Source organism: Caloenas nicobarica, chromosome 1 (assembly GCF_036013445.1).
Source record: "Caloenas nicobarica isolate bCalNic1 chromosome 1, bCalNic1.hap1, whole genome shotgun sequence".
In the NCBI taxonomy this organism is placed as follows: Eukaryota; Metazoa; Chordata; class Aves; order Columbiformes; family Columbidae; genus Caloenas; species Caloenas nicobarica.
In genome coordinates this window covers 121427667-121448171 of record NC_088245.1, presented here as the reverse complement: position 1 = coordinate 121448171, position 20505 = coordinate 121427667, and the positions used below count along the sequence as shown (strand labels likewise).

The following is a 20505-nucleotide window of genomic DNA, read 5'->3' as shown; positions in this document are numbered from 1 at the left end:
TAACTTACTTTAATGAGTCAATTTGTGCCCTCGAACTTTAAATATGTGCAAGATAGGCAATATACTTTGTCACATCCTTCCTGATATTAACAACTGTGATCTTTTGGACATTTAAAAAAATATTTCTTTTGAACACGGCACATTAATAATTTCAAAGCAGTAAGAACTAGCAGAAATATGAAGCTGTGATTTATGGTTCTGGGAAGGAGTCATCCCTCTAAAGACTAACACAATGTGGCTAATGTAGAATGACTGAGTAGATAATGTATCATCCCTGGATGCCTTTCCCCCTTGACTCCACAAGCTGGTTTTAGTACATCTGCAGTTTCTGCACTTTCATTGTTTTTGAAAAGCTAAGTTCTTAATTTCATTTGTGCACTTGAAAAGGAACAACCATGTGAAGGTTCCTGATCAGACACTGTAGGTAGGCAACATCACTTCTTTGTACTGATTAGGACAACGGGAATTAGCAGATTAAATTATTTTTTATTAGCAGATAAAATTCAACAGTATAAAGAGTGCAGGGTTATAGCTAGATATTAACAGGAAGAACTTCCATTAGCATCCAAGAGTCTGTCCATTAAAAATGAAAGCAAGAAAAAGGATAGGATCCATGAATATGCTGCATACAAATTCTTAATACATTTCAGCTACAACTACTGTACAGAAAAAAACCCAAGCTTTAGTGAGGGATCTTTTGAGAAAACTACTTTTTCCTTCAGCTGAACAGAGTTAGCCTTAATAAACCGAAATAATTTCTTGTTCTCTGTTCACTATTGCATTGGCAAAGCCCAACAGTATTTGCTATCCACTGAAATAATACTAAAGATGAAGCAGCTCTTCAAGAAGCAGGTAAAAAAAAAAAAAAAGGTACTATGGAAAGCTGAAGGGGCAGAGGTGACTCACTTAGATGATCCTTCTAACTCATCTTTAAGCCAAAACAAATTCTGTAACCAAACTTCCTGAAGACAACACTAAGAGAAAGCACAAGTAATGCTTCTACACTTACACAGGGTTGCGTCAAGAAGAACTCACATGGTATCTGGTACTCCATTGCATAAGCGCTCAAGAGGGATTTTCTCCTGCAGGAGTAACAACTAAAGCAGAATGACAGACTAAAACAAACAAAACTCTGTCCTTCTCAACATGCACGCAAAGATCTCTGCTTTGTTTTCTTTGCAGCACCCTGGTACATGTGACACAGAAGACTTGACATAACTCCTGGCATGTTATACATATATATAATGACCACCTGGTCTAATCTTCAGGAGTGAATGGGTCACAGAAAGCTGAACCCCCAGAAGGAGGGCTGCAGTGCTTACAGTACAGGTATAGACAGTTCATACATACAACACCCAGTTCACACCAATAGTGATTTAGTAAGCATGCTGCTGAAAACTGAACTTCCACATCTATATGCACCAGCTTTTCCTGGTCTTCACAGCATTGTCCCTGACAAGGCAAGAGTTTGACATCTGACACTGTATCCTGATAATCATGAGACAAAACTCAGGCTTGCTGGATACAAAAGGTAACAAATTAAGGTTGCAACCTGCTAGTTAGTACAACCTTCAGTGCTGTTCTTTCTCCCATACATCTATCTTAGTCAACTGAACGGAGAAATATTTTGAGAGAATAGTGACAAACGTGAGATACAATTTCAATTTGATTTTTAAGTCATTCAATTGAAGAAAGGAAGAGAAAGCAAAGTAGAGGGAGTTTAACCTGTTTTATACTATATTGCTAATATAATAATACTCTGTAGAAATGCACAAAACCTTTCTGTAAGAGCTTTTCTTCCCTACAGAGTGCCAGTTTCTCCCTGGAAAGAAGCAAATAAGGAGTTCCGGATTGCCTTAAGATAAATTTTGTTCTTCCTCTAGCCTAGTGGCTGCTGTATCCTTCACCTGTTCAGAGGACGTTGTTCTCAATTCTTTGTCCTTATCCACAACAGACACACTAGCTTTTAGCTTGCCTTTTTTGTGTGTCCAAGTTTTTCTATGGTAAAGTTGTAGCTCCTCATATCGATCAAACCTTAAGCTCTTACAGCAAAGTAACAACTCACTAGATCAAAGAAAGAAGTTACAATTTTCCTCTGATATAGCCAATAAATGATAACTTACATATGTAATTCTACCCAGATTTAAACTAGCATCTGCAGGATGTCTCTGTCATTACGCTGCCAGTGTAGCAATTTCAAGAATTCTAGTTCCTTTATGCTGTCAAACTAAAGTGGTCAAGAACACAACTCTTTATATTTCATTCCATAGGAGGAAGAAGTGGTAACTAATACACTGATATAAACAGCATCTTAAACCATATTATACAACATTCAGAATAAATTGATACAGTTTGTCCTGTTAAAATAAATCCTAACTTAAGTTCACATGTAAGGCTTGTGAGGCTCTAACAATAATATGACTGTCTCTCAGTAACATATATGGGAAGCATTAACCAGTTCATGATTAATAAGAAAAGCTTCTGTATGTTAGAAGGAGACAGATGTTGGTGATGAGAAAATTGAATGTTTCAAATAAATCTGTGTGTGTGTGAAACAAAAATCCTGCTAATTACTTCTTTTCTATGAACTAAAATGTATAAAGATTTCAATTTCACATTTTGATTTCAGACTGTTTTGCAGAATTTGTCATCACAAGATATGACTCAAGCAGGCAACTAACACTTTGAAGCTTAGACAGTCAGGTGGCTACTGAGAACATCCACATGTGTATGATATACTCATATTTAAGATAAAAATATAGCATAAGCCTTTCTGGTGTCTGGGAAACAAGCTAACTCCTAGCAAAGATTATTAAGAAATTCAGTATCTTTTTGACAGCTTATTCAGCAACTACTCTCTCAGTATTTCACAAACTTTCCTCCCTCCACCCAGCTGGTACTGACAAGCACTGGAAAACTAAATAGAGTAAGACAAACCAGGAATCCAACTGTATCATTTATAGTTAATTTGGATTTGACCAGCAAACTTTATAAAGTGCTGGTTTTAAACTACATGCAGTAAGGATGTGCTGGCTGGAAATAATTTTATACATGTTATTTCCCAATCCCTTTATACTATAATGTATTACAACAAACTTTTTTTTTGAAACTTGAGATGTTTTTGAACATTGACATTTTTAAGTAGCAAATTTTATTGTATAAGCCAGAGCTACACATTTCAAGTATTTCCTTCAAAATTGCTCTGGAAGATGCCAAGGGAAAAAATATAGGTATATTCAAGGTATTTCACCAAATCTGAAGCTATACTGTCTTTAAGGACTGTCTTGCCTAAACGCACAAAAACACCCTGCTGACATTCCCTGCAATTTAAAGGATAACCATTACCATATCAGTTCCACCCATTAAGTAGATACGTACAATGGATAGTGTACTCAAATGACTTAGTGGAAAGAGTTGCAAGAAAGACAGGAATCGTCTAAGGCCCAATACCTGCATGAGACAACGGAACTGGAAAGAGGGAGAAGCACATGAAACTGTTTTATTAAATGAGTTTCTACCTACCATTATCAGGAACTGGTTCCATGTCCCATGGGCTAAGCTTTTCAATTTCACCATTGTCCCATCTGATTCACAAAGTTGAAACAAAAAAAAAAAAAAAAAGTTATTTTGATTCAGAAGTATTCCCTCCAAGCGTATTTAAATTACAGCTATTTTTATGTATTAATAAAATATACTGTATAAATATGCATATAAACAAAAAGTATTAGCTAGCAATCAGCTATCAGAGTGCAAAAAGAAACATTCTTCATAATGAATTTCAAATTATATTTGTGCTCCTCATTTTGGCTATATGCAACTTACTCAATATAAAAATCGATTTTATAGATATTGTATCAAGACAATGAGATCAAGACAATGGAAAAATGAGATCACATCATGGGGAAGATACGAGAGAAAACATACAGGAGAGAGGATTCTTCTGCAAACCATAACAGTAGTTGTGCAAGTCCATTGAACGTTTAAGAAGAAGGAAGTGAGGTATTTAGTATATTAATATTTCATGTTATAAGGCGTACCACATTAAGTCAAAGATAAAAGGAAGTATAAAATGAAGAAACTGAAGTTAATTAAGGACCAAGAGGAAGCAAAGCCAAACACAGCTGACATGGATAGTGTATCTGTACATTCATTCTGATACTTAACTATTAGGTGTGAATATCATTTTGATATTCCTACAAATCCTACCACTTCGGGCAGATTTTTACATGTTTTGAATGACATTTTGGTATTTCAAAGATAAGAAATACCCGAGTGGATCAGCTTAATGCTCTACTGGTCCAGCTAGACCAGTAATTTGTATCTTTGAAATTATTCTTGGGAGATGCTGTTTACAGAGGCTGTATGATCCTGGTACAAGTCTGTTCTACTTGTACTTCCAGTATTCATGATCATTGTATTCCTCTAGGCATGTTTGTGAACACACCCCAATCTATTTCCTTTAGTATCTATTTATTTTTGTCTAATAATTTTTTTAACATGCTAGTACTTTCTCACTGGGGGTGATTAAGCTCCTGTCAGAAAAAACAAGTATTTGCACACACTGACAGATTTTTTTTTTATGTGGAACAGTCTTAGCTTTATCACTGCTAAGAACACAGAAAAGTCCCTTATGGTCAGATGATCTGTTCTAGAGACAAAATGTTGATGCCACTTTTATTTATGGCACATTAAGAGTGCCAATTTTCTAATTGTAGCTGTAGAAGCAAAAGTGAAAAATCACTTGCCAAAAGCATACAGGCAAGAACTTCAATCTGGAAGTTACACCTTCCCCCTAAGGAAAATCAACAGGATAGATGACAAGTAAAGTAAATAAGACAAGGAACCAAAATATGTAACACAATCTTAGTAGTCTCACAGAATTGTCTGTTAGCTACAAATACTTCCCTTCCTTGGCGTAAGTGACATTTTCAAAAACCTCTGAGTGAAAAAAATAAAAAGCCCTCTAACAATGAATCTCTGGATATCAAATATACTGTAAAAGACATGGGAAGAATCTCTTGTCATGACAGGAACAGGAATATTATGTATTCACTGACTGTTCTACTTACAGTCCTCCCTTGCTGGGGGATCCAAAGCAAGCAAGATCCCAGAACCATTCCAGACTACTTGGACAGGGCAGGACAAGGGCAATATCCTGATTCTGAACACTGAGGTCCTGAGTTATCTTTGTTCACCTTTTTTCTCCTTCATGTGAAGGACCTCTTTGTCAATATGAAAGATGATGCACAGAAACACCGCTAATGTCAAACTGTCACGAGAGAATAGTAGGTGGTCATTTTTCAAAATATGTAAAGAAGGTCTGGGTCCAACCATCCTATTACCAGTTTGACCTGGATGTTCTTGGCCTTTCCTGTTTAAGTAGTTGGGTTTTTTTCTACTCTAATACCCTTGATTTGCTCAATTTGCCATGTTTCAAACAATGCACTTGATATTATTTGCCTTCATCTAGGCAGTATTATCTCCTAACAAGTAGACTGGTCAAAGGGATTTGTCTGTTACAAGCAACACAGGGTTGTATTACCCGACAGTTATCTAGCTAAATATCACCCGAAGAGAACATCAAAAGGTGAAATTGCAAGTGGGATCTACACAATAGGGAATATGGCAGAATACTACCAGGTAGTGAAGAGACTCAAGTTCTTTCCTCACATTCATGTGGCAAGCATGAAGAGAGCAACATTTGAAAACATTCTCTACAGGAATCTCGAGTGATAGTATGAGATCATCTTATATGTATACTTTCTCCTGTGGACTATAACGTGAAAGACAGAAGTGCCAGAACTTGAAGCATAAGGATCACAATTTGAGCAACAACAGAAGAGATTCAGCATGCCCCATCCAAAACCAATTATCAATTAAGAGAAGTAATTAGCATACACTGGAAATTGCATTGCTTGCTTCATGGGAAGCAATTCAGCACTAGTCTTTACAGAAGATGATTCATAAATGTTAAAAAGGTCAATAACTTCTTTTACCATATTACTATCCACTAAAAAGTTGCCACAAGTTATTACATATTCACATTGTGCTAGATTAGCAACCTGTAATCATTAAAATGTGATAATACAACCAGTAAAATAATTTTAACAATTTATACATTCTCATACCAATAAGCCAGCTTTGTAAGAGGAAACCCACACAACTAACATTAGAAGTGCCAAGTCTTTTTATACTTACTTAACACTGTAGCACTGAAAGTGACTATCTGGATATTGAGGCTGATACGGTTCTTGACCCAACACTGTTCCAAACCACCATGCATCATCAATAATGGATCGGAATCTATCAGCTAAAGCAAAATAAGTCTGCTCAGGTATTCCACTAAGAAAAGTTATTGTAGTTATGCTGCTTCTACTAGTAGAAAAACTTATGATCAATGTCTTCCAGTTTAAAGTTCTAAATCCACAGATATTCAATAAAAGACAACTTACTATGCCAAAAACATAAAAGTGCTAAAATCTAAATAAGTTTGCTACTTAGCTATGAAATAAGGGAACACTAGAGTCTCAGTATATGTTTTGAAGACTGTATCTTAGATCCATGGTAATCCCTCCAAAACGCTTAGCACAGCAGTTAGTAGGCTCAAATTTCTAATGGGCAAAGGGACCTTACATACCAGAGAGCCCTCCAAAGTTACAAGCAAGTAGCATCTAGCATATTCAGCAATTAGCCAAGGACAATTTCTGATTTCAAAATCACTTAGTCAAATACTTAGAAAACGCACTTACAAGCTTGCCAGTTCCTTTGCCGTGCTTCATCATAGAACTGACGTAATATAAGGAAGTCAATAACATCTGGCATATCATGGTATCTAGACAAAAAAAAAAATCCCTTTCGTGAGTGTGCCTTAGAAAAAGAAACGTATTTTTAAATACTTTTCAGAAAAATAAAGATGCACGTACCTGATGGAAAATGATTTGTCTGTATGTTTTCCGGTGGCATGATCTATAAAGGCAAGCTTGAGGCAACACAATGTGGGAGGACCAACTTCATATCTGATTCCAACAATTTTTACCAATTCCTGATCCTACAGATTAAGAATAAACAAAATAAATTACCACCTTCTGGACTATGCACAAAACCATTAATGTGAAACTAATTAACCAGGCACATGAATTGTATCCACATCTAAAAAGCCAAAAATATTGAAACTGTATTTGAGATTTCCATGGAGGATAGTCTGTCAGACTTGGCAACTTTAACACAGCTTTTAATACTCCAGGCTTCCCACAGGTAAGTCTGAAGATACTCTGGTAACTGAAGACAGTTTCCCCTATTGTTTCCACAAGAAACATTATGGGAAATGGCATAACCTCACAAATCAATGTTTTGCAAACAGCATAACACAACTCTTCATTCAGAGACTACTGGTATTGAACCCGCAGTTATCTTTAGTGCAGACATACCCTAAGGACTACTTTTCTCCATGGCTCCTTGTGTGGATTCAGTTCATAAATGTTATTTCTTCTAACTGCTTCGATGTAAGCTTCATGTCCTTGTCGGAAATATATTACCTAAAAAAACCCCAAAACACACTCAAACAGTAAATGTTTTCCTGTATTTAGAAACTATAATAATGTTAGTTAACATGAGCATTTAAAGATTTTAATCAATATTCCTACCTCATCACCCATCTGCGGAACAAAAGGGGATCTTCGAAGAGCTGTGTCTGTTATCCAAACAGGAGGGTGCCAGTCATATGACAATTCCAAGTTTACTGGTTGTGTTGGAGCATTAGCCTTCACATTTAACAGAGAGCAAAATCAGATATAATGGACATATTGCTGACACGACACCAGAACAACTCGTTCAATTTTAATTTGGCAGACAAAAGCTTAATGTATAAAAGACTAATGTACATTTCCAAAACGTATCAGCAAAATTCCTCCACGGCTTTGCTTAAGCTGTAACTATTTGTAGTACTAATACTAAACATTCCTTTCCCTATATGAAGATTTGAGTGAGCAAGGTTACTATTACGCAGGTCTTCAGAGAAACAAATTTTTATGATTTAGATGGCATTCTTAGTACCAAATTAAAAATCTATCAAACTGCAAGGAATTAATTGAAGATTAAAAATTATGAGAGATATTGCACAATAAATATCCATATTAACACAGTTTTAAAAATATACTTTTGAGAATACCTGGAAGAAGTGAAAGGATGGAGAGCAAAACATAACAAAATTACTCCAAGCATTAATAAAAAAACCCCACTTGTTTGCCCTTTTATAGCAGAAAACAGCAAATAGCTATTGTAACCTAAAGGATAATTACTAGGTTAACTTAAAAATTTCAGTAACGTAAAAAAAAGAGTAATTACTATAACTTACAAAAAAAATTAAAAATTCAACCCAACTATAAATGGCCACCATAAATACAGTGACTGTAGCCCCTAAGTTTTCAAAAAGATAGGTTACTTAAAATGGGACAGTTTAACAGGGTTTTAGTCTAATATTATGTACAGCTATTTAATAATCACATTTCTCCTTTGATAGCAGAAAACTTGAGAACTCTTTTTATCTGAAAGTGAAAATGACTTGACTTAGAATGCAGATTCTTCCATACAAATCATAAGATACCTTGCGTTTGGAATGGTGTCAAATTAATTAAGCGCACACTATACGTAGTGATACCAATTTCCTTGTCCAGTGGCAATAACAATTACTTAGAGTTTCCCAGTGAAGAGGTCTAAAAACTTAGGAGAGAAATTTATTAGAATAAGTAGAAGAATTTAACTGTATACCTCCTCCTGCTTTTTTGGTTTGGGCTTTTTTCTCCTTTTTCTTCTTCTTCTCTTTGGAGGAGATGTTTTCTCTGCTGATATCTCATCTTCTGAAGTACTGTAGTATCTGAGCACTTTCCGTCGTGAAGTCCGTATGGGAGGTTGTAGGTTAATCCCTGAATCAGCGATCCAGTCAGAGTACCTACTTGAAGAATCACTGTCCATAGCAGATGGGGTCAGGGAAAATGCAAACGCAGAACCAAGTTGTCAATATTTCAGAATGCTAAATTCTCTCAGACAAATATCCGCAGATATACATTGCTCTTAAAAGCACTATCTAAAGAACTAAAATTACTTTGACCTGTTGTAACAATTACTTCACTTTGATGGTTAACACAGTATTTTGAGAACACAGTAATTCAAACCATGTTTTTTAAAAAACTCAGGTCTGGAGAATTCCAAAAAAATCAGTGATTTTATTCAAGAAAGTTGTGCAATGAAATTCTGGACTAGTTAAAAGCCCTTCCTAAAGAGCACACTATCCAAACACTACTTAAATTCTTTAAAGACAGTTGTACAAATCTCACAGGTACACATTTTCTTTTTTATATCTATTTTTCTCTCTCAGTATTTTTTAGTTCTACTACTACAGAGCTCTAGAAAGAATATCTAAAACACAGTAGAGTGATTAAAAATTGTCTGTAACTTCAGTTCTAAATAAAATCATAAATTATCAAATTAATTTTTTTTCAACCAAGTATTTTTGTAAGAGCAAGCATCTGATTGTTGCTGCATTACTAAAAAACTCAAACCAAACAAACCAAAACCCTCCACTCCTCAAAAGTGCTACAGAACAAAACACACTATAAAAAAACATTCCAGACTATCTTCTTTCTCCTTGCCATCTAACAAAAAAGTAAGAATTTGAAACTACATTAAAGGACAGAAATGTTTTTGTTAAATGGAATGCATTGGTTAAATGCAATGCATTGGTACAGTACTCTACAAAAAAATGGTACAGTACTCTACAAAAAAATGCAATGCATTGGTACAGTACTCTACAAAACATTATTACATACGAAGCACAATAGAACTTCCACACAACTTTTAACTTGCGAAAATTCAAGTAAAACTCATTACAGTAAAAGCTGGGAGTTTTTTGATTGCTTTTACCTAGAACTATTACTGTTGCTTTTCTTGTCACTTCTCCACTCTTCCTCTTCATCAGATGAGTCAGAGCCCTCACTTTCTTTGGCTTCCTGAATTTAAAAATATGCAGAGTCAATCCAAAACTTTCTCACAGCACATATTTTAACGGTGGCAACATCTCTATCCCTCTACCATATGATAGTTATGTTCTTTCTAGTCTAAGTTCACATCTTTTATCAGAACAAAGTGGCGGGCGATTCTAATTCCTTCAAATTCCAGACTCATGATGCTGTAATGAGGTCATGTAAAGTACACAGTAAAATCTATCTCACTAGAATGCAAAGGGAGAATTTAAAGATTGCAAGAGGAACAGATCAAGGAAAACTGTCATATCTCTCCTCTCCACACAGCACGGTTATATTCTGTTAAAGGAATAGCACTTCCATGTTGGTTTTTTTTTTATTTCATTTCTTATGCAAGGTAGAATCAGGCAATTTTTTCTGATTTTTACTATCAAGTGATTGACCAAAGCACTAACTGGGTGTATTCATGCATATACTTAAATGCAAAACTAAATAGTCAAGATACATCAAAATATATTACAACTTAAGTAATTTCCCAATTGTTGTTCAACAATTTACTTGCATCAACTTCATGTTTTAAATGTATTTTCCACAAATGAAATGACTAAGTACAATGCAATGCTCATGTCTCAAGTTACGTTATTCAGAAAAAAAAGCATGAAAACAAGATTTAACTTGCAAATTCAAGTTCAATACTGTTTGAATTAGTCCAACCAATTGTCATTTTCAGAATAACAAAGTTAATAGTCTTGCCCCTAAGGCCTGTTCCTATAGAGTATAGGACAGACAATGCTCACTAAGTCAGTTCTTTTTTATCTTACCATTTGTAGGATTAAAACAAACAAACAAAAAGTTATATCAAAGCTTGGCCTCTTACAGTATTACTAGTTTTAGTACTATTAGATTTAACATCACTTCTTCAAAAATATTTAAGTATATGTAGTATTTACAGAACAGTGCGCTGTATATTTGTACTTTGTGTGCTTTGAATTTGTCATGTGCCAGAAGTCTCTTGTCAACTCCCCTTCCATCGTATTCCCAAAATTAGGAAAACTTGAACTTTTCATTAAATTTAAGTGATTTATTGTTTTTAAACGCACATAAATTCTTAATAAATAGGCTTGCAGAAAAGAGTCCATTTCTAAAGAATATCTTTACATCTTACTTACAAAATTATCTGATCTCCTGAACATCTCCCTTTTTTCTTCACCATTCTTCCTTAACTAAGAGACAAGTCCAACCTTCTCCACTCCTTCCACTTCTTCCCCCTTGCCCAGTTTGAGACTATTTCCTTGTGTACAAGGCTAGACAGCTGTGTGGCAGATGCACCCTACTTCCTCCCACAACCAAACCAACAGCAGTTTGGTCCAGACTCCAAAGATGGTAAAGGCCTGAGCTGCAGCCAAGCCAAAAACTGTTAGGAAACCCACAAGGAAGCAGAACGGCACACTGGACACCAGCAAGGTGTGGGTACAAGGAGTCTTGTGCAGACCTTTCCCACCGTGCGCAATTTGACGACGAGCCAACCACTTTATTCCATAAATATGACAGCCTGGGTGAGCTACTGTGAGCTCTTCCTGCTAGACAAGCATGGTTGTAGGGCAATGATCTTTTACTAATCACAGATCACTGGATGAGCCCAATTTAAGTTTAATATTAATCATTTAGCTTAAGTAAATGTGTTTTAAATAGAATTAATAACTTAGAATTATAAGGTCATGTGATTTTTAATATACTGTCTGTTTCATGTTACTTAGCCAAATTTGCTGAAATCTTAAACTGTATGTTGTAAAGTTCCACTCATTCACCAAACTTACATCTACTTAATGACAACACAGCAGCTAAAGAACATCATGAACACCTGCAAGATAAGGTCTGTTTTGCACTTTGCTGAGCAAAACAGGATTCATTTGAACAAAATAACACCTTCAGAGCCAGCATGAAGCAGCTACAGACTATAAACAATGTCTGCAGCTAAACAAAACAAGGGCCTGTCTCCAGACGATGAAAGGATCAAATGAGAAGCAAGAAGACCCCAGACTCAAATACCACTGCTGGACTGAACCATCGTGTGAGGGGTGGGTAAATAGTCTGCAAAGGTATAAATTAGCCAGGGACTTCTGTCCTCAGCTCAGAATCTCTGCAAAAACACCCAGCTTGAGCCAACCCTGCTGCTAACCCTTCAATTATTTCTTTCTATGAACTTTGATGCCTGAGAGTTTTCTTCGAGACAGTTAGGATTCCACCCTCATTGCCAATTAACTTTTATGTGTAAAAGTTTGCTCGAGAGACCTAGGATTCTAACTTCATAGTGACCTGGCACCAGACCTCTGGAGACCAATAACGTTGAGATGCAGAATGATGGAACTTCGAAATCCTAGCCAAGCGATATAAAGAATCACATGTACTATATAATCTTTTGGCCATAAACACATATAATCCCTTACTTGTTTTCCCTTTGTGTCTCTTAGACATGAACTGTTGACCAAGTCCAGGGCTAGGTTTAGATCCAGCCACACCTAGGCTCCTTTCTGAGAAAAAGTTTAGAAAGCAAAGGGGTCCATTCTGAACCTCATGACTCAACAGGAGGGCCTCCCTCTACCCTTTTGCATCTTCTGTCCCACACAAATCAGTCTAAAGCAACTTTCACCTCATTCTGCTTGGCATGTTTCTTCCACGCAGTAATAGAGTGAACCTTGCCATCAAACTCAAGCCACACTTTTATTTAAGTGATCTAAACATTGCTCTGCTGCAAGCAGGACCCTAAATCACTCATCTGTAACAAACTATAGTCCAAACAATCCTACCACTGATGTACAGCATCTGATAATACTACAGCCAAAAGCTCCTGCTACCCACAGCAAAAAGTTCTGTTTCACTCCAAGCCAGGACTCGGCCAGGATAACCAGACTCTGTGGAAGAATCAGATTACCAGACTGTAACTATGCTTTACAAAGAACCTTCAAAATTTCCAGTTTGATGTGCACACAAATTTGGAAGGTTTTCACAGAGAAACAGCAAAACGCATCTGAAGGCCAGATTTCACTTTCAATCAGCCTCAGCACTGTACATCAGTGCCTTGAGCTGTGGCTTCAGTTTAGAAGACTCTCAGCAAAACCAGTTCAGCCACTTATAAAATGACAGGAAAGATAGTCATTATTAAGACAATAGATAAATAGGTTTAAGAACTGCTAACAATAATGATTCTTACAGAAATACTTTCCCTGGTAACAGAGTGGTTTTTTTGTTTGCTTGTTTAAGAGAGAAAAGGCAAATTTACATCAAACTTCACTTACTGAAGAACTCAAGTTCAAAATACAGAACTTGGAAGAGAACTCACCTGCTCTATCAAGTCAAAGCAGTTATCTCTCTCATCATCAGAGGACTCCAGTTGTTCAATGTTATTCCGTGTTCGGTAACTGGCATACTTCCGTCTATATAGTCTACGCTTAGATTGTATTAATGAAGACTCAGAATCACTCTAATTTATACAGAAAGTAAAAAAAAAAAAAAAAAAAAAAAAAAAAAAAGGAAGTTACATAAAAGTATATATGTAGATGTAGCAAAATTTTATGGGGGTGAAAGGGTGGCTAAAAGCACTGTTGAATGTAAAAAGTGAAACAGGCTCATCACATCACAGCCTGATCACGTCAAAACTCCTTTTCATAAGAAATAATTTTCCTGTAAGCCAATAGTTTTAAATTTGCTGTTCCCAATTCGAGATTTAGTAGTTATTCTAAGAAATTACTCTGTATAAACTAATGTGACAGGTCTATTCACATTACCCGATAAGTGTTTACAGAATCAAGACATTAACTGCCTACAGCGTGCAATTCTGAGACGACCAGAAATCTTCAGCTCCCCCCAGTTAAGGGGATCATACAGTAGAATTCTTGCATCAAATTGTTTTGTGCTGCAAGACACAGTGAATCAGGGCCACTATCTTATAAAAATCAGCAACAGATAATGAAAAAATCATTCGAAATGGGGCAAGTCTGAAAAAGTTGCCTCATACACAAAACATAGTAATCTAAAGTAAAATGGCAAGGGAATAGCAATATAGCCTATAATTCTTCAAATACAGGACCTTGAACATCCACACACCTCAACAATTTAGCAAGGACCTGCAACAACTGTCTTTGAAACTTGAACTGTGGTAAAACCAGAATGGCCTGAAGTCAAGCCTGCCTTTAAAAATTACTACCAAATACGACAGATGGAAGGAGGCAAGATTGAAAAAAAAAAAAAACAAAACCAAAAAAAACACCCAACAAACCAAAAACCAGTAGGTATTCACAAAAGAAATAAAACCTCATCCTGCAATAAGTGGAAGCTGAACCAGTAGGATCCTTTGAAGACCATACCTTCAGAAATGTGTGTGGTTTCATTTTTTAAACCATCCCTTTTCCCTGGGCACAGAATGCCTATTTTCCTAGAAGCTGCTGCATACCTTTTCCAATGACTCGAATGACTTTCTCTTCTCTGTTGCATAAAGATCTCTCTCTTCTTCCCCTTTTGCAATTCGATAGTCTTCCTGCTTCCTACCAGAAAGTAATGAAAAATCTAATTCTACATCTATTTTGACAATACTGAAAAGTTAAATGATCCATTCTCTTTAAAAGATCTAAAAAACCCTAAAACCTAATTCCATTACATTATTAATTTCAGACATTATTATTGCTCAAACACTTATAACACATGTTCTCTCATTTCCAGATAGACTAAGATGAATATTAAGAAAGTTTCCTTGCACATATCAGAATATAATAAACTTTTTCAACCCCATTTTTAATCCACATTCTTCCCTTTCAAATCATTCTACCTCCCAACACCAGGAAAGTTTTTTAAAAACTTCAGAGATGAGGCAGCATATATGGCTGTACCATTAAAAATAAATATTTAGCTATTGATACTACTTCTCCTTTTCACAGATACATACTGATACTACTTTTGAGAACAGCTGTTTCAGTATTTCAGGTGCTCAGTGCTGCTTCTCATCATAATGCATCACCCCCACAAGGTCTCAGAAAAGCACAATCTCTCTGAATTCTTTCATGTAAATGAATTTAACCTATATCTCTTTATTTTGGAAAAAGCAAGGTTCTAGGCAATCCAGCTGTCCTCTAAGATGACTCAAATAACTGAAATATGGGAGAATATATTAAACTAGAGAAATTTCCATTTATTTTTGTTGAATGGACTTTACAAGCAGAACTTTTTAAGCACAGCTGACCATAACACTGCACTACTGCAATTTGTACCACGTATCTATTTTACTCTCAGTCTAATAGCACTAGACTTAGAAAAAACAACATGATGTGTTCTCTCCAGTCGTATCTGCAAGCTGTCCACAGACCTGAGTGAACTCGGTGGTATTTCTGGTACAACAACTCTTCGTCTCCAAGCCTGAAGATCTCGTTCAGTAGCCATCTGACTTCGTGGGGCATTCTGATGCATCTGGCGCACGCCTTCGACTTGTCCACTACGTCGTAGACCAATATTGGGAGGAGACTGGATGTCAAAACTTGGCCTTCTAAAAGCTAAAAATATACAAAAACGTTTTTCCCAGACTGCACAGAATTGGAAACTTGTTTCTTCTTACTAAAAGATAAAAAATTAACACACTACATATTTTTAACTGCATGATTGTAAGTATATGATTATTTACCACCTTCAGGAAATTGTGAGATTACACATATACTTTTTAAATGGTTATTTCTTCTACAATTTTGATACAGTGAAAGGAAGTATAACATGACAGAGATGTTTTTCTGAACTACTTCAGCAGCTCTGAGGATAGTGAAGGTTCTACAAAGCACTTTTCCTGGAGCTGACCATACATAATTAAAACTACAAGGACACAGATCAGAAGAGTGTCTAGTTTAAATCCATAAAGAAGGGGGAGAGGAACCCAGTTTGAATAATGGTAAAATATATATTTTGCAAACTTTAGAGGAGAACAAATGTAGCTCCTATAAATGTTGTTTGAGCACTCCACATATGTTATTAAATATGTAGCACTCTACAAGAAATACAATTAATGGTCTTTAAAAGGAAAAGCAAAAATCTTTGTAATTTAATCACAAGCGTAGCAATGTTTTAATGAATAAAAAATCTTAACCAGATATCACTGTGTTAAAGGAATCTCAGCCCCCAAAACAACATTAAATGTAAAACCTGTTTTACAGGTTCACACAGCGTAACACACAGCGTAACAAAAGTTGAGACAGAACAATTATCAGCATGTACTCACCTCTTCTAGGTGTTCCTTCCCCATTTTGTGGACCACTTGATTCTTGATCGGCTCCAGTTCTTTGATCTTGTTGTAGTTGTAATTGTCTAATCATGCCATCAAGAATGCTGGGCTCCACACCTTGTTCATCCTGATCAACTGACCGTTGGCCTATAACTTGTTCAACCACTTCTCCATCACCTTGCAAGTGTAATGCAAATAAAACAAATGGCTTCAGTTAACAAAGTGACTATAGCACATGATTTAACCTCATTGTTCACATCACAGAGAGACATGTTCTACAACTAAACACAATGAAATCCATTCTTGGAATGATTTGACTTGCTTATTCCAAATGAGACATTTATGGAGTGTACAACTCACACACAGTTTGTTCATGTTAGTGCCCACAGAAAATCATAGAATGTCCCGAGTTGGAAGAATTTAGATACATATTTGAACAATCAATTGTGGGTTTTTTTCTTGTTTAAAATCAGATTAACTGTGGGACCTTTAAGGATGTGAGAAAACAAAGTAATTTTTAAGTCACCTATGTCTTATCTACTCTGTTCCCATTCTAACTTCTAGATGTAGGTCTTCAGTAACACTGTTCTTACCTGTTGCTACATATCCAAGTTGAGGAATCAAATGTTCATCTGCACAATTCTCTCTTCCTGGCACCAATCTTTGATATTTTGTTGGATGAGGGTTTCCATCCACATCTACTAAGAAGGGAGGGGGCATAAGATGAGGAGCCTGTTGAGTCTGCTCATCTAGGACATAATTGTTTGAGTCTCGAATAAGCGGCCGATAGTCAGTGTGGAAGAACATCTGATCAGGAATCTAGAAAGAAATGAAGTTTTTATGTTATCGATTTGAAAAAAAACAAATATGCTAAAGAACAGAGAAGAACAAGTGACACTAAAATATCTAAACTCTTAAAAGGTAAAACAAAGGGCAAGTTCCCAATATGAAGTTATGCATAGCTACAATTAACCCGTAGGGGTCTTGCAGTACTCTCATTTTTGAGAGTGCTTTTGCAGGCAACAATATCCTTTTAGGAAACAACTGAGGTAACTTAAAGCAGAAACACTACTTTACACTTAATTTTAAAAACATTTTACATCTCATTCTATTTTTTCCATATAATAAAGAAAAGTTTCCTTGGCTTCTATGCAAGGAAATAACTGTCTGAAGTTGAACTTAAGGTCTCAAAGTAAAGTTCTTTCTTAATCATGCAATGTCCACCACAATTTTTTTCTGCAACTCGAACAGTCTGTTAAATCCATGCAGCTGAAGGGAGACAGTTACACAAGTGTTAGATCACAGTCAGAATCTTTGCTCCTAAAAATTGTAAGCAAAATGAAGAGAATAAATTTCAATTTCAGCTAAGAATGTAAAGCAAGAAAAAAAAATATTTAAAACGACAAACATAGAATTACCATTGCAACTTTAAAAAATTTGAGGGGGAAGTGAAGAAAAGTATAGGCATAGGCCAGAACTGCACTTTTGAGAGCTATTTTGAAAAAACAGAAACACATGTATTTATCAAAACAAAAAGGAAACAGGCTGCTCAAAAAAGCAAAACATTTATCCCATGCACATTTTTCTAACTTTTCAAAATCCACAGAGTTGGATCAATATTTACTTTTGCTTATTTTAAACAAACTACTACAGTATATTCGGGTTTGAATAAGGAAAGGTCTAAAGACCTGCCAGTTCTAATAATTGAAATAAACCAGAAAATTATTCCTAACACACAAACAGCCTGCTTTTTTGTTAATTAAGCAGTAGTGCAATAAACTTTGTGATACATTCCAGTCTTTAGACATTAAGCTATTTTCAGAAATTAGAAAGAAACATAATTTTGGGGTTGAACAATTAACATGCAGATTAGCTGGCTGGAAAATGAAAACGTATTCCAGAAAAGTTCTTGGGAGCTACTCCCAAGGGAACATTAAGACATTGGTTGTCTCTGCTGTGTCAGGACCATACACACAGCAGAACTCACAGATATCAAGGAACCTGTTATATTTAGATCCCACATCCATACAAAACTCTTTTTTACGTACCATGTTTTAGAGGAGTGAATATAACTAATCTAATTTGAGAAGCTTGAATAAACAGTTCCAATAAAAAGCTGAACTTACTTACCTTTTCATACGGCCTGCTACAGCCAAAACCAAATATCAATAGATGCCCATGAGAATCTGTACATGCAAAATGCTGCCCATCTGGTGAAAATTTACAATCAAAAACAGCACCATGTCCTTGGCCTTCAATCTAGATTGAAGGAAAGAAGCTCAACGTTATTTGACCTTTTTTTTTTTGAGCAAACAACAATGCAGCATCAAAAATTAATTACTCTATCAAAAGCAGTCATGCATCTCTCAAATAACTCAAAGCAAAAACAATTACTTCAGTTTATTTCTTTTCCCCTTGACAAATGAGTTTAAGTCCCGAACCATATAGTTATATAAGATGCACTCGATTTTAAAAGATGCATTAAAGGGTATGGAAAGTTAATGTTAAAAATTTTTTTTTTAAAAAAAAAAAAAAAAAGCTTTTTGAGGCTTTTTAGTTTGTAGTATACTGCTTAAAGGTAAATTGCAGCTAATATATACTGATTTTGTTAAACCACTTTCAAGAAAAGCACAAGAAATCTTAAAACTAAGGAAAAAAAAAAATCACTTTGCTACTGAGTGTATCCAGAAAAAAAAAAAAAAAAATTATTATGAACATTGGATCATAACTTAAGTCTCAGAGAAAATAACCTATTTTAAAGTGTTAATCACAAACTCTCAAATGGAGCAAATGCCATTGGAGCTCTCAAGAAGAACCGCACTGATCCACTAATACTTATGGTAATAACATTATCATTTTTAAGACATTTGAGAATATAATTATTTGTCAATAACACTCTTGAAATTATGGTCTAAAACGGGACCTCTCAGTCTTTTATATGGCACCTGATCTCGATTAAGGAAACCAGTTACTATGAACGACGCGCAAGAAGGTCTTTAGTAACAAAGAGTGCAAAAAGCCCTGGTGTCAACTCCTCCCAACACCTCACAGACTGAGAAGTCCTGATCAACACGTGAAGTCTAAAAAGCTCAGACATTGACTATGATGAAAGTAAATTCATGCGCTCCTCCCCCCATGTCTCACATTCCTCACATCCAAACACAAGTTCTCAAAATTCATCTTCCTTGTCTCAGCTTATTGAGACCTCCCTGACTGGTTTCAACTCGAAAGCCCTGCAGGAAAGCAGCAGTGGAGGGAAGCGGGGAATACTGCTGCAGATCAGTGAACTGACTCAGCTTTGTAAAAGGTCCAGTGAGAGGCACTTGATTGAAGGCACAGAATGGAAGTGGGCAGCTGGGAGCAGACAAGGGAGGCAATCCCAGCCATCCTTTGCTGCCACATTAAACTGTTAAAAATGGCTCCTGGTCACTTTCCACCTACAGTACAATAATCAAGAAATTCAAAGGTAAAAGCTCTAAAGAAAAAACAAACTCAAAAATTTTATTGATTTTGGGTTTTTTGGTGGGTTTTGTTTGTTTATGGTTTTTTGCGCTGTGTTTTTTTTTTGTTTGTTTTTTATTCCCTCACAGAAAAAGGTGCAGGGGATGTGCATGTTAGTGATTACTCCTTAAACTAGTATGTGAACACACTGCTGTGTGTTGAGAAAAAATGGAACTTAAAAAAGGTCTTACCATGTTAAAATAATGCTTTGTTTTCGTGCCTTTGGTAATGTCCCATATAAAGATGTTGCCATCATGACCTGCAGACAACATTATCCTGGAATCAAAAGGATGGGTCTCCAAGACAAATACTTCATCAGCATGTCCCTAGAATTCAAAATTACACATCATGTGCAAATAAGAGGACATAAATCCACATAAAGAGGATATTTACAGTAAAGTCTAAAGCACTGTACTATCATCTCCTCACACTCAGACTCTTAGAAAATTAGACCCCTACAAGCTGCCTCCAAAAATCATGGATTTTTACAAATTCCAGAGTGTATCTATCTGGACTGCTTCCTCATGGCACAGAAGTAGGGGAAAACCCCAGGCAGTCAGAAAGACTGTAATTTAATAATTTTCTAGATTCACACAAGAACTCTAGAAATATGGAGGGTTTTTTCCAAAGGACAGGGAACTATTCAATGGACAAGTGTGTTACTGCAGAAAAACTTATTTATTCCATAGGATAGGCAAGTTCAGCACAGCAGCTAGGGAAAGGATAGTTCAAATGCACAAGGAAGTGGCTAGTTTTGGTTAAAAAAAAAAA

At 35.9% G+C, this 20505-nt stretch overlaps 1 protein-coding gene across 1 annotated transcript in view; it reads right to left on the bottom strand.

Annotated features, from left to right (window-relative positions):
• The window catches only part of BRWD1 (bromodomain and WD repeat domain containing 1), a 57450-nt gene that overhangs the window by 20538 nt on the left and 16407 nt on the right, over positions 1-20505 (bottom strand). The window contains exons 15-29 of the mRNA XM_065627287.1: positions 19926-20060; positions 18364-18492; positions 16827-17052; positions 16231-16410; positions 15334-15517; positions 14428-14518; positions 13318-13458; positions 9919-10004; positions 8767-8962; positions 7644-7760; positions 7428-7535; positions 6924-7048; positions 6750-6832; positions 6199-6310; positions 3523-3584 (exon numbers count right to left, since the gene is read on the bottom strand). Of these exons, the coding sequence (XP_065483359.1) occupies positions 3523-3584; positions 6199-6310; positions 6750-6832; positions 6924-7048; positions 7428-7535; positions 7644-7760; positions 8767-8962; positions 9919-10004; positions 13318-13458; positions 14428-14518; positions 15334-15517; positions 16231-16410; positions 16827-17052; positions 18364-18492; positions 19926-20060 (1975 nt within the window). The remainder of the gene's footprint in view (positions 1-3522; positions 3585-6198; positions 6311-6749; positions 6833-6923; positions 7049-7427; positions 7536-7643; positions 7761-8766; positions 8963-9918; positions 10005-13317; positions 13459-14427; positions 14519-15333; positions 15518-16230; positions 16411-16826; positions 17053-18363; positions 18493-19925; positions 20061-20505) is intronic.